Source organism: Anabrus simplex, chromosome 3, assembly GCF_040414725.1.
Source record: "Anabrus simplex isolate iqAnaSimp1 chromosome 3, ASM4041472v1, whole genome shotgun sequence".
NCBI lineage: Eukaryota > Metazoa > Arthropoda > Insecta > Orthoptera > Tettigoniidae > Anabrus > Anabrus simplex.
The window spans coordinates 339,046,817-339,059,715 of NC_090267.1; the positions used below are offsets into that span (position 1 = coordinate 339,046,817).

Below are 12,899 nucleotides of genomic sequence, written 5' to 3' on the forward strand. Positions count from 1 at the left end.
TACAGCTAGTGTGCACCAGCACACCCTTTGAGAACAGGTGGTTTACAGCCTACAGGGTTAGACTTAGTTTAGGTGCATGTATATGTTGATTTATCATCATTCATTTGTTTATAGTATAACAGGTTAGTCACTGTTTTAAGTGTGTGTATTAATTCCATCATTAAGGACTGTAGACTAAGTCTAGATAATTACAATGAGACTCAATTTGTATGGACATTTACCTGTGTTGAGTTCTGGGAGCAACACCATATTTAATAAATTTCAGCCAATGACAATCGCTATTTACCCAGGAGTTATGGAAATTGATGCAGGATATTTTCCCTTAAAAGTAAATACAATTTTAGCAGCAAGTACCCAGCACTGGCAACAATAAAACTATCTCTAGTACGTTACATGTAAAACGAGTAACAGTTTCTAGGATTCACCATCCTAAATTATGTACTTCATGTTCAGGACTTACTGTATATCTTTATCCTACATCGTTTTCTTTCAAAAGCAGTGATTGAATAACATTGAATAACTAAAATAAACAAGTGTATCATTGACATTTCATAGGTTAAGGTATTCTTTTCTGTCAGGAAAGGTCTCATTTCTGTATGTTTTAAAAACAAATATGGAGCATTTGTAGCAAAATTTTTGACTGACAACTTTGTTCCTTTTTTTAAGAACATTTAAATGAAGTTGGAGAACATAACCTGGTTAATGTTATTTTAAACTAGAATTGGCTTGCTTTCTTGGATATTTAACTTTAATCAAATTGTGCTCAGCTCAATGGAAATTGTTTTCTATCCTGCCCATGACAGTCTGATTAGAATTTTACTAAAATATCCTTATTATCCTATGTAAGGCAGCACTGTATTTTAAAGTCTTCAGTTTACAACACTGTTCGGGAGATAGTGGGTTCGAACCCCACTGTCAGCAGCCCTGAAGATGGTTCTGTAGTTTCATATTTTCACACTAAGCAAATGCTGGGGCTATACCTTAATTAAGACCACGGCCGCTTCCTTCCCATTCCCAGGCCTTTCCTATCCCATCATCGCCGTAAGACCTATCAGTGTCGGTGCGACGTAAAAACAAATAGCAAAGTTTTATTCAACAGGTGCGATGATATATAGGGAATGGACACAATGCAGATATGACCTACCTACGTCATATATTGACAAGATATGCCCTACACAGTTTCCATCATCGGATATGCCGAACAGATAAATTCCATGACCGGGACGATAATTGCAAGTGTAAATTATGTGGAGTCTACTGTTACCGATATCATCTGATACTGTGCCACAAACGACAAAACTCTTTGACAAGTTTCTGTAAGAACTAAATGCACATTGTGCAAAATTTATCATATTATTATTAAAACAAATAGCAAACGAAAAACATCACCGTTAAGACAAAACCAATTTAATCATTAGTTCAGCCCATGGGCCAAGACTTTCACAGAAGCTTAACAACTGTCGCTTGTTAACTTGTTCACGGCCTTCTCGGAAAGGATGTACTCCAGCAGTGCTCAGTGCTACCAACATCTGTACTTAGGAACTATGTTTCGATAGCTGGTGGTAGTGATTGTTACCCGGTTAGGATAGAATCTGGACAAGATTCTTACCATGCGGTGGGTTAGGATAAAATATGGACAAGATTCGGGTATAGTGCGCACTGGTATCACGCAAATATCACTATAAAATTTGTCACAAATGGAACATAATAATTGTTTTTACACATATCAAGTGAAAAATCCCTGGCAAATTAAGAAATATTTGATTTTTGGAGAATATTATGTATACGTACTTTACCACTTCACAAGTACATTTGGTGTTGCGCTCAAAGTGACACACGTATGTCTTTTGTCTTACACTTTCAACGATTTTGTGTGTGATATATGTGTTCACTGAAGTTCTTTGCTTTCGTTTCATTGCTTCACTTGTCAAACATCATCATTTCATGAATTGTATCGTGATATGCAATATTTAATAGGAGACAAAATGGTATGGCCAATGTATATAAGAAAAATTCAGTGGACTAGTGATTTCGTTCGAACAGAAATAAAAATATTTATTGGTCCAGGGATCATGCTATTTTTCCGTTGACCTCCATTTTGCTCTTTGAACTGGCCACTCTAGTCATATGGACAAAGATAATGAGAATCTACAGACATAGCACTCCCATTCCACGGTGCTAGCCCTGGACCTGAAGAAAGTAACAAAAGACGGCACCAGCAGCGCAGTACGTCATAAACCAGTCCTGTCTACAAGACTTAAGTACGTTTTCACATTTCTCAAATAACGACGGTATTTCTTAATTTGCCAGGGATTTTTCACTTGATGTGTGTAAAAGCAATTATTATGTTACATTTGTGACAAATTTTACAGTGATATTTGGGTGATACCAATGCGCATCGTACCCCACGATTCTTGCCGTGCGGACGGTTAGGACAGGATCTGGACAAAATTATTGCCGTACGGACAGTTAGGATAGGATCTGGACAAGACCCTCGGTCTGGACGGTTAGAGACTACGAAGCGGCCCTAGGCCTCTATACCGCTTTTCACGAGCGTTTAATCCTGATGTAAACAAATAAGTGGAGCATCTTCCCTATACACGTGGACACGGACGTAAATGATTGGAGAAGCAACCGTCGCACTCGCTCTACTTTATGTAATCTCGAAGAAAAGTAGTACGTCGCATTAATTTTCTTTTCTTTTAGTTTATACATTTAGAAAGTTTGCAAAAGTATATAAAAAAAGTCTTCTCACTGAATGGCAACAAGATAGTTTAATTCTACAAAATAAATATAGGTTTATTTACCCAGGAGAATGGTAAAGTGCACAGCCAAAAATAGATAAATTTTCAGTGGAAAAAATTGTTATCAAAAAAGGTATATAAATTATGAATCTGATAAATACACCTGACACCAGTTGAGTGGTCATAACACTTAATCCCTCTATTTAAAAGAGTGGTAAGAAATGCTGAATGAACAAGCTACTAATTAATGATATCGCTAGATATATCACCAATGTTGCACAGTACTGAGGTTTTTAACCTTAACCACAAGTGTTCTGGCCACAAATCTGCTAATGCATGTCCAGTTTCATTTTGGGAGAGATGACCGAAACAGGCTTAATCAAGACTCTTTGTATATCTGTCACTTCTCATCGTGTTACTGGAAATGTATAATGAACACACCACTCATGACCTCAAGATGAACACTATATCCCCCAACATTTATACTTTGTACACCACATCAATAAAAATATATACTTCCTATGTTCAAATAATTGATTCACTTTCAGAATGAAATCCACTCAAGACCTGACAATAGTCTATGGATGTAAACAGGGAACTATTCCATACAAGTGACGACAAAGTATTAAGACAGATACTGGTGATAAGTTCTACAACGGAAGAAAAGGTAACAGGCCGCTTGCTTCAATAGTCTACTTTCTTCAGGTAGCCAATGAAAGAAAAAATTTGGAAAGATGTTCTAAGACGAGTAAAAATGACATAAAATTTCCTAACAGTGTTTCTCGTTAATATAATTTTAAAACAATTGGTCAATTTTCCACATAAAAATGAATCTGGAATATTATGCAAATAAAGCTCGCCAACATAATATTTACATATGAAATTCATACATAACCTCCAAAATGAAACAAATTTTAACATCGTAGAGAGATTAACAGAGTTGTCACTCGAAAAATATAACTAAAAAACACTCCTTATGTACTTGCCATTCACCAATTAGACCCTTCATAACATGGGAAAGAAAATAAACCGTCCGGTACCATAACCTATGAAATGTCAACGAAACCTTTGTTTACTTTAGTAATAGGTTAGAATGGAACCACAAGAATTCCAACACACCAAACTAAAACTCTAGTCCGACACACATAACACACACACAAATAGAACTCTAAACAGTCAATCCGCATACTACTGACACATCTGCCTTTAACGGTTTCTAACCAAACTCAGAGCGCGGCAATCAGAAAGTACTCACCCGGCCAGGCCACGGGGAAAATCCCTTCATTTTCGCCCTGAAAAGAAATCGAACAACTCTGTAATCAATCAAAGTCACCTATTCGAAGTATTTACGATCAAAGATTCATTTAAATCCCTTAAATATTGACTTTAACTCACCACACCAGATCACCGATTTTGAACACCTCCGCCATACTCACTACCTCAACTGAACTACAAATGAGGAGAATTGTGGGAAGACGGAGAAAAGCTAGCGTCCTTCTGTCGTCATGAGGAGCTTCCTGATTTCATACAACATACTGAATTTCTGGTTTGTATTACAAATATAATGTCAAAATATTCATTATATCTTCAAATTATTAGGTTTTATCTAATAATATCAAATACTTAAGACGAAATTTATTAATGTTATTTCAGGGACAAATTGACAGGAACATGTTCCTTTGTAAAAATAGTATAAGATGGAGGACAAAAACCACAGAATATTAATAAATTGAACAAGTACCTTAAGAGGGAACAGGATTATTACTAATCAACAAGACCATTATTGACAATATAAGTATAATTGACAATACATAAAATGAAGAATTTTAAATTTCTACATAACGTAAATACGAAACATCACATCGACATACAAGGAATAAACAATTTAAATAAGGATACTTAGCATTAGAAAAAGACGGAAAAATGATGCCAACCAAGACGATAATAATACCAATAATAATAATAGCTACAATTATTATATATAGTGGTTTATCGTGGAACGCAGAGGTGAAAGAAAGTGCTGGGGTGAACGGGTCTAACTAAAATATCAAGAATTGAATTTAAAGCGTAAACTGAAGGTTATATTTTTGAAAAACAACAAACTTAACAACTTTTCACTTAGTGAGATAACAATGACATTTCAGGTATAAAATAGCAATTGAGAAACAAGACGTAGAAACATCCAAGGTTTCAGAACCTTAACACTCTTGGGCTACAAGCCCCCAGTTTACAATTTTTTGAGCTCCCAGCTAAAATTTTACACACGAGCATAAATTTGTTCAAAGGTCAGAAATCCCTTAAATTCACGGAGCACTTGCTCCCACAATACAACATCACGCCTTCAAGAGGCATACAGTAATCTTACTTTGAAAAACAACTAATAGGCTCAGTTTTCCAAGCCTATTCAAGGCAACATCAACTTACAAATTCTGGCCTCTGAAGGCACAACTTTCAATAGGAAAATGATTATACAGGGGTATTTAATACCCAACCTACTGGGCCTTCGTGCAAAAGGAAAAACGGTTAAATAAATGGCCCGAACACAAAATGAATGGAGGCGAATACCTTGCCCACCTAAATATGAACAATTAAAACCTAAAGGGCACTAGGCCGATGAAGCATGGGGCTATTCCCAACCTATGGAGGTGACTCGTATAAGAATAGATTAGAACATTACGGAAAGAACGAAAACCAGTTACCAAACGTAGTCACCTCAAACCAATCTGAAGCGGAGCTCGAGAGGGTACATCACTCTCTATCCCCGATTTACAGTTAAATATTTTATGAAGTTTTTACATTAGCCGGCTGCAAATTACATTTTTAGGAAAACTAGGTTACACAGTTAATGATTCGGAAAGGTTCCCTCAGGTTGAACTGCAGAGCTTGCAAGAAATAAAATGGTTATGTGGCCATTACCTTGTCGGAGTACTGCTGCCTCATGAAAGAGGCGCCGCCCGCCTCCTGCTTGACACACACACTAGGTCAGATGATAGTGAATTGGCCAAGAGACAAGAAAATCCGCAGTTTATAAACCCACGGGGAAAGTTCGAGACCATTCAAGATTAACTACCCACAGCCTCTCAATTTATTTGGTTCATTTAAAGTATACACTGAAAACCGAAGAAGAAGAAGAAGAAGAAGAAGACAGTGATTGGTAGAAAAATAATCACAGAAGTAAGGAAATGGCTGGATTCAAAACTGGCGGAAAGAAGATATAAATATTGCCAACCCAAAAATGAACATCGATTAGTAAAAAAAAAAGTTATGAATCCAATATTTCTTTAAAACAAAAGTTCTTTCACTTCACACCAGGGTGCATGACCATAGTTTTTGTAGTGACATCTATGGAAGAAAGTACAAACTTCTTATGAATGGGAAACAAAACAAGTAGAAATTCACACAGTTCAGGAAACTTCACAATGACAAAATTATATCAGATTTTAGTGGTGACGTCTTCAGAGTAAAGTTCTAACTTGTTGTATTGTTGGTTTCACATTTAATAGATAGGGGATTTCCTTTAGGTGCTCAATTTGAACGCGCGGCGTAGAGATGTACCTCTCTGTACAATTATTATTATTATTATTATTATTATTATTATTATTATTATTATTATTATTATTATTATTATTATTATTATTATTATTATTATTATTATTATTATTATTATTATTATTACTTAGTGTACGGCTCCTTGGCTCAATGATCTGCGCGCTGGCCATCGGTTCACAGAGCCCCGAATTCGACCGGTTTGATAGTTGATTCCTGTGGATCGGGGACTGGATAACCATCTTCATACAACAGAACACACTAGAAAAACCACAGAATCATGCAGTAGTGAATACATCACTCCACCATAAGTTGGCCTAAGGAAGGACATCCAGCCGTAAAACTGGTCTGAATCCATACGAAATGAAGAATTATTTATTCATGTTGTTATATTATTTTGTTCAAGGTGTTCTGTTCTGTATTTCAATTTCTGTACGGAGAGCTAAATTTGTTTAATGGCAATGCATTGCGATTTCTTTTGCAATTACTGGAAATGTGTTTGTTATCGTTCTTTATACAATATGTAAGTATGTAGCCTATATCTTGTACTTTAATGCACTTTTAAAATGCATTGTGCATCTTTGAGTGCTTTACTAATGAAGAGAGGAGATCCTCTGCGAACCATGTGACCTTGCCGCGGTGGGGAGGCTTGCGTGTCCCAATGATGCAGATAGCCGAGCCGCAGGTGCAACCATATCGGATGGGTATCTGTTGAGAGACCAGACTAACGAATGGTTCATCGAAAGGGGGGTAGCAGCCTTTCGGTAGTTGCAAGGGCGGCAGTCTAGATGATTGACTGATACGGCCTTGTAATAATACTCAACATGGCTTAGCTGTGTTGATACTGCTACACGGCTGAAAGCAACGGGAAACTACAGCCGTAACCACCTCCCCAGGACATGCAGCTCTCTCTGTATGAATGATGTACTGATGATGGCTTCCTCCCGGGTAAAATATTCCGGAGGTAAACTAGTCCCCCATTCGGAACTCCGGGTGGGGACTACACGAGAGGGGGCGATCATCAGGAAGATGGATACTGACATTCTGCGAGTCGGAGCGTGGAATGTTAGAAGTTTGAATCGTTGTGGTAGGTTAGAGAATCTGAAAAGGGAGATGGATAGGCTAAAGTTAGATGTAGTTGGTATAAGTGAAGTACATTGGCAGGAAGAACAGGATTTTTGGTCAGGCGACTACCGAATTATCAACACGAAATCAAACAGGGGTAATGCAGGAGTTGGTTTAATAATGAATAAGAAAATAGGGCAGCGGATAAGCTACTACGACCAGCATAGTGAAAGAATTATTGTCGCCAAGATAGACACCAAACCAATGCCCACCACAATAGTGCAGGTCTATATGCCTACTAGTTCAGCGGATGATGAAGAAATTGAAAGAATATATGAGGAGATAGAAGATTTAATACAATATGTCAAAGGTGACGAGAATCTAATTGTGATGGGAGACTGGAACGCAGTGGTAGGCCAAGGAAGAGAAGGTAGCACAGTAGGAGAATTTGGATTGGGACAAAGGAACGAAAGAGGAAGTCGACTGGTTGAATTCTGCACTGACCATAATTTAGTCCTCGCCAATACTTGGTTCAAACACCACAAACGACGGCTGTATACGTGGACGAGACCTGGAGACACTGGAAGGTATCAAATAGACTTCATTATGATTAGGCAGAGATTCAGAAACCAGGTGTTGGATTGCAAAGCTTTCCCAGGAGCAGACGTGGACTCTGACCACAACTTGTTGGTCATGAAATGCCATCTGAAATTGAAGAAATTGAAGAAAGGAAAGAATGCAAAAAGATGGGATCTAGACAAGTTGAAAGAAAAGAGTGTGATGGATTGTTTCAGGGAACATGTTGCACAAGGACTAAATGAAAAGGCCGAAGGAAACAAAGTAGAGGAAGAGTGGAGAGTCATGAAAAATGAAGTCAGTAGGGCTGCTGAAGAAATGTTAGGAAGGAAGAAAAGATCAACTAAGAATCAGTGGATAACTCAGGAGATACTAGACCTGATTGATGAACGACGAAAATACAAGAATGCTAGAAATGAAGAGGACAGAAAAGAATACAGGCAATTAAAGAATGAAGTGGATAGAAAGTGCAAGGTAGCTAAGGAAGAATGGCTGATGGAGAAGTGCAAGGATGTCGAAGGCTGTATGGTCCTGGGAAAGGTAGATGCTGCATACAGGAAAATCAAGGAAACCTTTGGCGAAAGGAAATCTAGGTGCATGAATATTAAGAGCTCAGATGGAAAGCCACTTCTAGGGAAAGAAGACAAAGCAGAAAGATGGCAGGAGCATATCCAACAGTTGTATCAAGGTAACGATGTAAATAATTTCGTTTTGGAACATGAAGAGGCTGTTGATGCTGATGAAATGGGAGACCCAATTTTGAGGTCAGAGTTTGACAGAGCTGTGAGTGACCTAAATAGGAACAAGGCACCTGGAATTGATGACATTCCCGCTGAATTACTGACTGCCTTAGGAAAAACCAGCATGGTAAGGTTATTTCATTTAGTGTGCAAGATGTATGAGACAGGAGAAGTCCCATCCGATTTTCAGCAGAATGTTGTTATACCTATTTCCAAGAAAGCCGGTGCTGACAGGTGTGAAAACTACCGCACTATTAGTTTAGTATCTCATGCCTGCAAAATTTTAACACGTATTATTTACAGAAGAATGGAAAAACAAGTTGAAGCTGAGTTGGGTGAAGATCAATTTGGCTTCAGAAGAAATGTAGGAACACGTGAAGCAATCCTGACTTTACGTCTGATCTTAGAGAATCGAATCAAGAAGGACAAGCCCACGTACATGGCATTCGTAGATCTAGAAAAGGCATTCGATAATGTTGATTGGACCAGGCTATTTATGATTCTGAAGATGATAGGGATCAGATACCGAGAACGAAGAATTATCTACAACCTGTATAAAAATCAGTCTGCAGTGATAAGAATCGAGGGCTTTGAAAAAGAAGCAGCAATCCAGAAAGGAGTGAGGCAAGGCTGCATTCTGTCCCCTCTCCTTTTCAGTGTTTACATAGAACAGACAGTAAAGGAAATCAAAGAGAAATTTGGAAAGGGAATCACAGTCCAAGGAGAGGAAATCAAAACCTTGAGATTTGCCGATGATATTGTTATTTTATCTGAGACTGCAGAAGATCTCGAGAAGTTGCTGAATGGTATGGATGAAGTCTTAGGTAAGGAGTACAAGATGAAAATAAATAAGTCCAAAACAAAAGTAATGGAGTGCAGTCGAACGAAGGCAGGTGATGTAGGGAATATTAGATTAGGAAACGAAGTCTTAAAGGAAGTAAATGAATATTGTTACTTGGGTAGTAAAATAACCGACGATGGCAGAAGTAAGGAGGACATGAAATGCCGACTAGCACAAGCAAGGAAGAGCTTTCTTAAGAAAAGAAATTTGCTCACTTCAAACATTAATATCGGAATTAGAAAGATGTTTTTGAAGACTTTTGTGTGGAGCGTGGCATTGTATGGAAGTGAAACATGGACGATAATTAGCTCAGAAAGAAAGAGAATAGAAGCTTTTGAAATGTGGTGTTACAGAAGAATGCTGAAGGTGAGATGGATAGATCGAATCACGAATGAAGAGATACTGAATCGAATTGGTGAGAGAAGATCGATTTGGCTAAATTTGACGAGAAGAAGAGATAGAATGATAGGACACATCTTAAGACACCCAGGACTTGTTCAGTTGGTTTTTGAAGGAAGTGTACGTGGCAAGAACGGTAGGGGTAGACCAAGGTATGAATATGACAAACAGATTAGAGCAGATGTAGGATGCAATAGCTACGTAGAAATGAAAAGGTTAGTACAGGATAGGGTGGCATGGAGAGCTGCATCAAACCAGTCTATGGACTGATGACTCAAACAAACAACAAACAGCGTGTACTTCATCACCACGCCCAACTATTTTGATCGCTAGAAATATGGCGGACGCGGCGTTCAAGTAGATTCAAATGTGGCGGTCCAATAGCCACTCTATAGTCCTCTTTCTAGCTCGTTGCCTGTGATAAACCATGACGCGCATCGCGGTCCGTAGATTTGAATAGAAGATGTGCAATAGGAAGTACTTCCATGAACCAGACGTAATGTGTGTTCGTGAACTGTGGGGGGAAAATTTGCCAACGGTATCACGAGAGCTATGCACAAAAAGAACAGTATCTCTAGTTGAACTATGCAATTAGATAATTTCTCTTTCCTATATGCACAGTACTATAATAATAATAATAATAATAATAATAATAATAATAATAATAATAATAATAGCAAATACACTATAGAGCTTTCGTGACACTTTGCGAGATATCGCAAGACATTGCTAGCCAACGCACGTAGCGGGACGGCCTTGAAACGGAGTGTAGTAGTGATACGGACCGACCAATGAAGTGTGAAATTTTCTTCTTGGATTTGCGTTACAAAGATGATTTTCGTGAAAATGTATTTTTTCCGGTCAAAAAAGTTTTTGGATATACAATCATACAAGTACTGAACCATGATTCGTAAAGTTTGTGCTGTTTATCGAAACCTTCTTTCCGCTTTCCTCAAGACAAAACAGTGTAAATAAATTCCAATGATGTAAAATATTAGTGTTCACATCCATTAGGTTTAGATTAATTACATGAGGAAAATTAAAACAAAAACATAAAACAAAAAAGATTTTTCTTCATCTTCTACTTCTACGAATTTTCCCACATCTGTAGGGTTGCGGGTCGAGCTGTGTCGCACAAGTGGATTCTGCCCGATTTCACGGCCCTTCCTGGTGTAATAATTAGGCCTTTGTTCTTGGAGAGATAACATAAAATGAAGTTGTATTTACATATCTCATGCATTTATAAGGTTAGATCGGTGGTCCTATAGTGCCTAAAATGTTTGAATTGGCGTTGCAATCTAGATTTGCCTATAGCCATACCTACAAGCACAATAATTCACTTTCAGAGGCCGTGATGCTAGCCATCAAGCCAATATTTAGGCCTCTTGCTGATCCAGAACTCCTGAAACGTTGTTTGCATGGCAAAACTCAGAACAGTTATAAGAGATTTAGTAATCTGGATTTGTTAAGATGCCCAAAAAACATATTGTGGTTTGAAGGTGTTGAATATAGCATTGTATGATGCTGTTCTCTATTTTAATGAAGGAAACAGGCGTAAAATTGAAGTCCTAAAGAGGGCTGGAATGGATCTTGGTGTTTTCACTACACACTCCCTCCAATAAATTGACCAGCAAAGGATTGTCAAGGCTGAAGTATCACAAACTCCTCTGGAAGAACAGAGAAAAATGGAGAAAAGGTCCAGAAGGAAAGCACAAGAAGATGAAGATGAAGACCAGGGTTATCATTGTGGTAGCTTATGAGAGGCAAGTACCTCAGATGTGAGTAACAGTACATTGCCAAATTTCAAGTGTTCTTTCCTCGACTTCAATATTTCCACCACACAGGTACAATTTCCACTGAAACCCCAAGAACTAAAGTACTGAAATTTTCAGACACTGTTTATTGAGTGACAGTACACATATTCAAGAAAAATTATGCTTCTATCTAATGATCTATACAATATGCAAGTATTTACATTGAGTATTTTCCTATCGTTTATAACACCCTAAATTCAAATTACCATAAAATATATTTCTTAATGTTCTTCCATAATTCTTCATAAAGTTAGAGATAATGTCATATACATAAATGTGTAAAAAACCAACACAATATCCTTTGTAGATTTGTTTTAAAGTTTACTTAAAGAAGGGGATGAAACGAACAATCTAAACTGACTGTACTGGTGCCATTTTAAAACTGAGATAGTTATTGTTTGTTTTTTAATAGCCCAGTCGTTTATAATTCATTCTGCAAAGTTTCGGCTTTCTATGTCTTATATTGTGTACTCGGTGAACATTTAAATCCAGCAATGCATCCCCCCTTAATAGATACCGATAAAACAAAATATATGCTGACTCGTTTTTTGTATCTTAAAGATATTAAAATCGGAAAGCTGTAAAAACCACACTCCCCCGAATGTCTCAAGAACCTCCCGCAGCGAACACTACCATAGTCTGTCACTAGACAGGAGACAGTATCCATCGACCTGCTCGAAAAACCTCCATTTCATTCTGTCAGAACAATTCGGTACTCACGTTTGAACAGTGGGTGCATTCTCCCGAAAATGTCAGGTTTCAAATCATCTTTAACTAAAAGTGGTTACAGGAGTTTTCCCATTTCACATCGTTTGGTAAAATTCGGAGACGTTTGTAGGAAAGAGGTGAGTGAAACGTGATTTATATTTTCCTCTGACGAGTTATTATCAATTTAGCAAAATAACCATGGTATTTTAATTGATGCTTACTAAAATACGTAAATATTGAATAGCCAAAAATATTTTAAACCATTTTTGAGAGTCTATTATGGGCAGCTAAATGACATTTTAACACCTAACATTCCGAGTTCTAGTAATCACTGTTGCATGTTTCTTTGGTGGTTAGAAGTGTACTGTGTTTTCTGAATATGAAGAGAAAAGTGTTGGAACAAACACAAACACCCAGTTCCCAAGGCAGAAGAATTAATTAGACGCAATTAAAATCGCCGATCCCA

General features: G+C 37.6%; 1 protein-coding gene across 2 annotated transcripts in view; it reads right to left on the reverse strand.

The window, feature by feature from the left end:
• LOC136866345 (cytokine-like nuclear factor N-PAC) overlaps positions 1-4,237 on the reverse strand; it is a 367,035-nt gene extending 362,798 nt beyond the window's left edge. For both annotated transcript variants that reach the window (XM_067143213.2, XM_067143212.2), the window contains exons 1-2: positions 4,140-4,237; positions 4,000-4,036 (exon numbers count right to left, since the gene is read on the reverse strand). In XM_067143213.2, the coding sequence (XP_066999314.2) occupies positions 4,000-4,036; positions 4,140-4,174 (72 nt within the window). In that variant the 5' untranslated portion in view covers positions 4,175-4,237. The remainder of the gene's footprint in view (positions 1-3,999; positions 4,037-4,139) is intronic.
• Between the last annotated feature and the right edge of the window lie 8,662 nt (positions 4,238-12,899).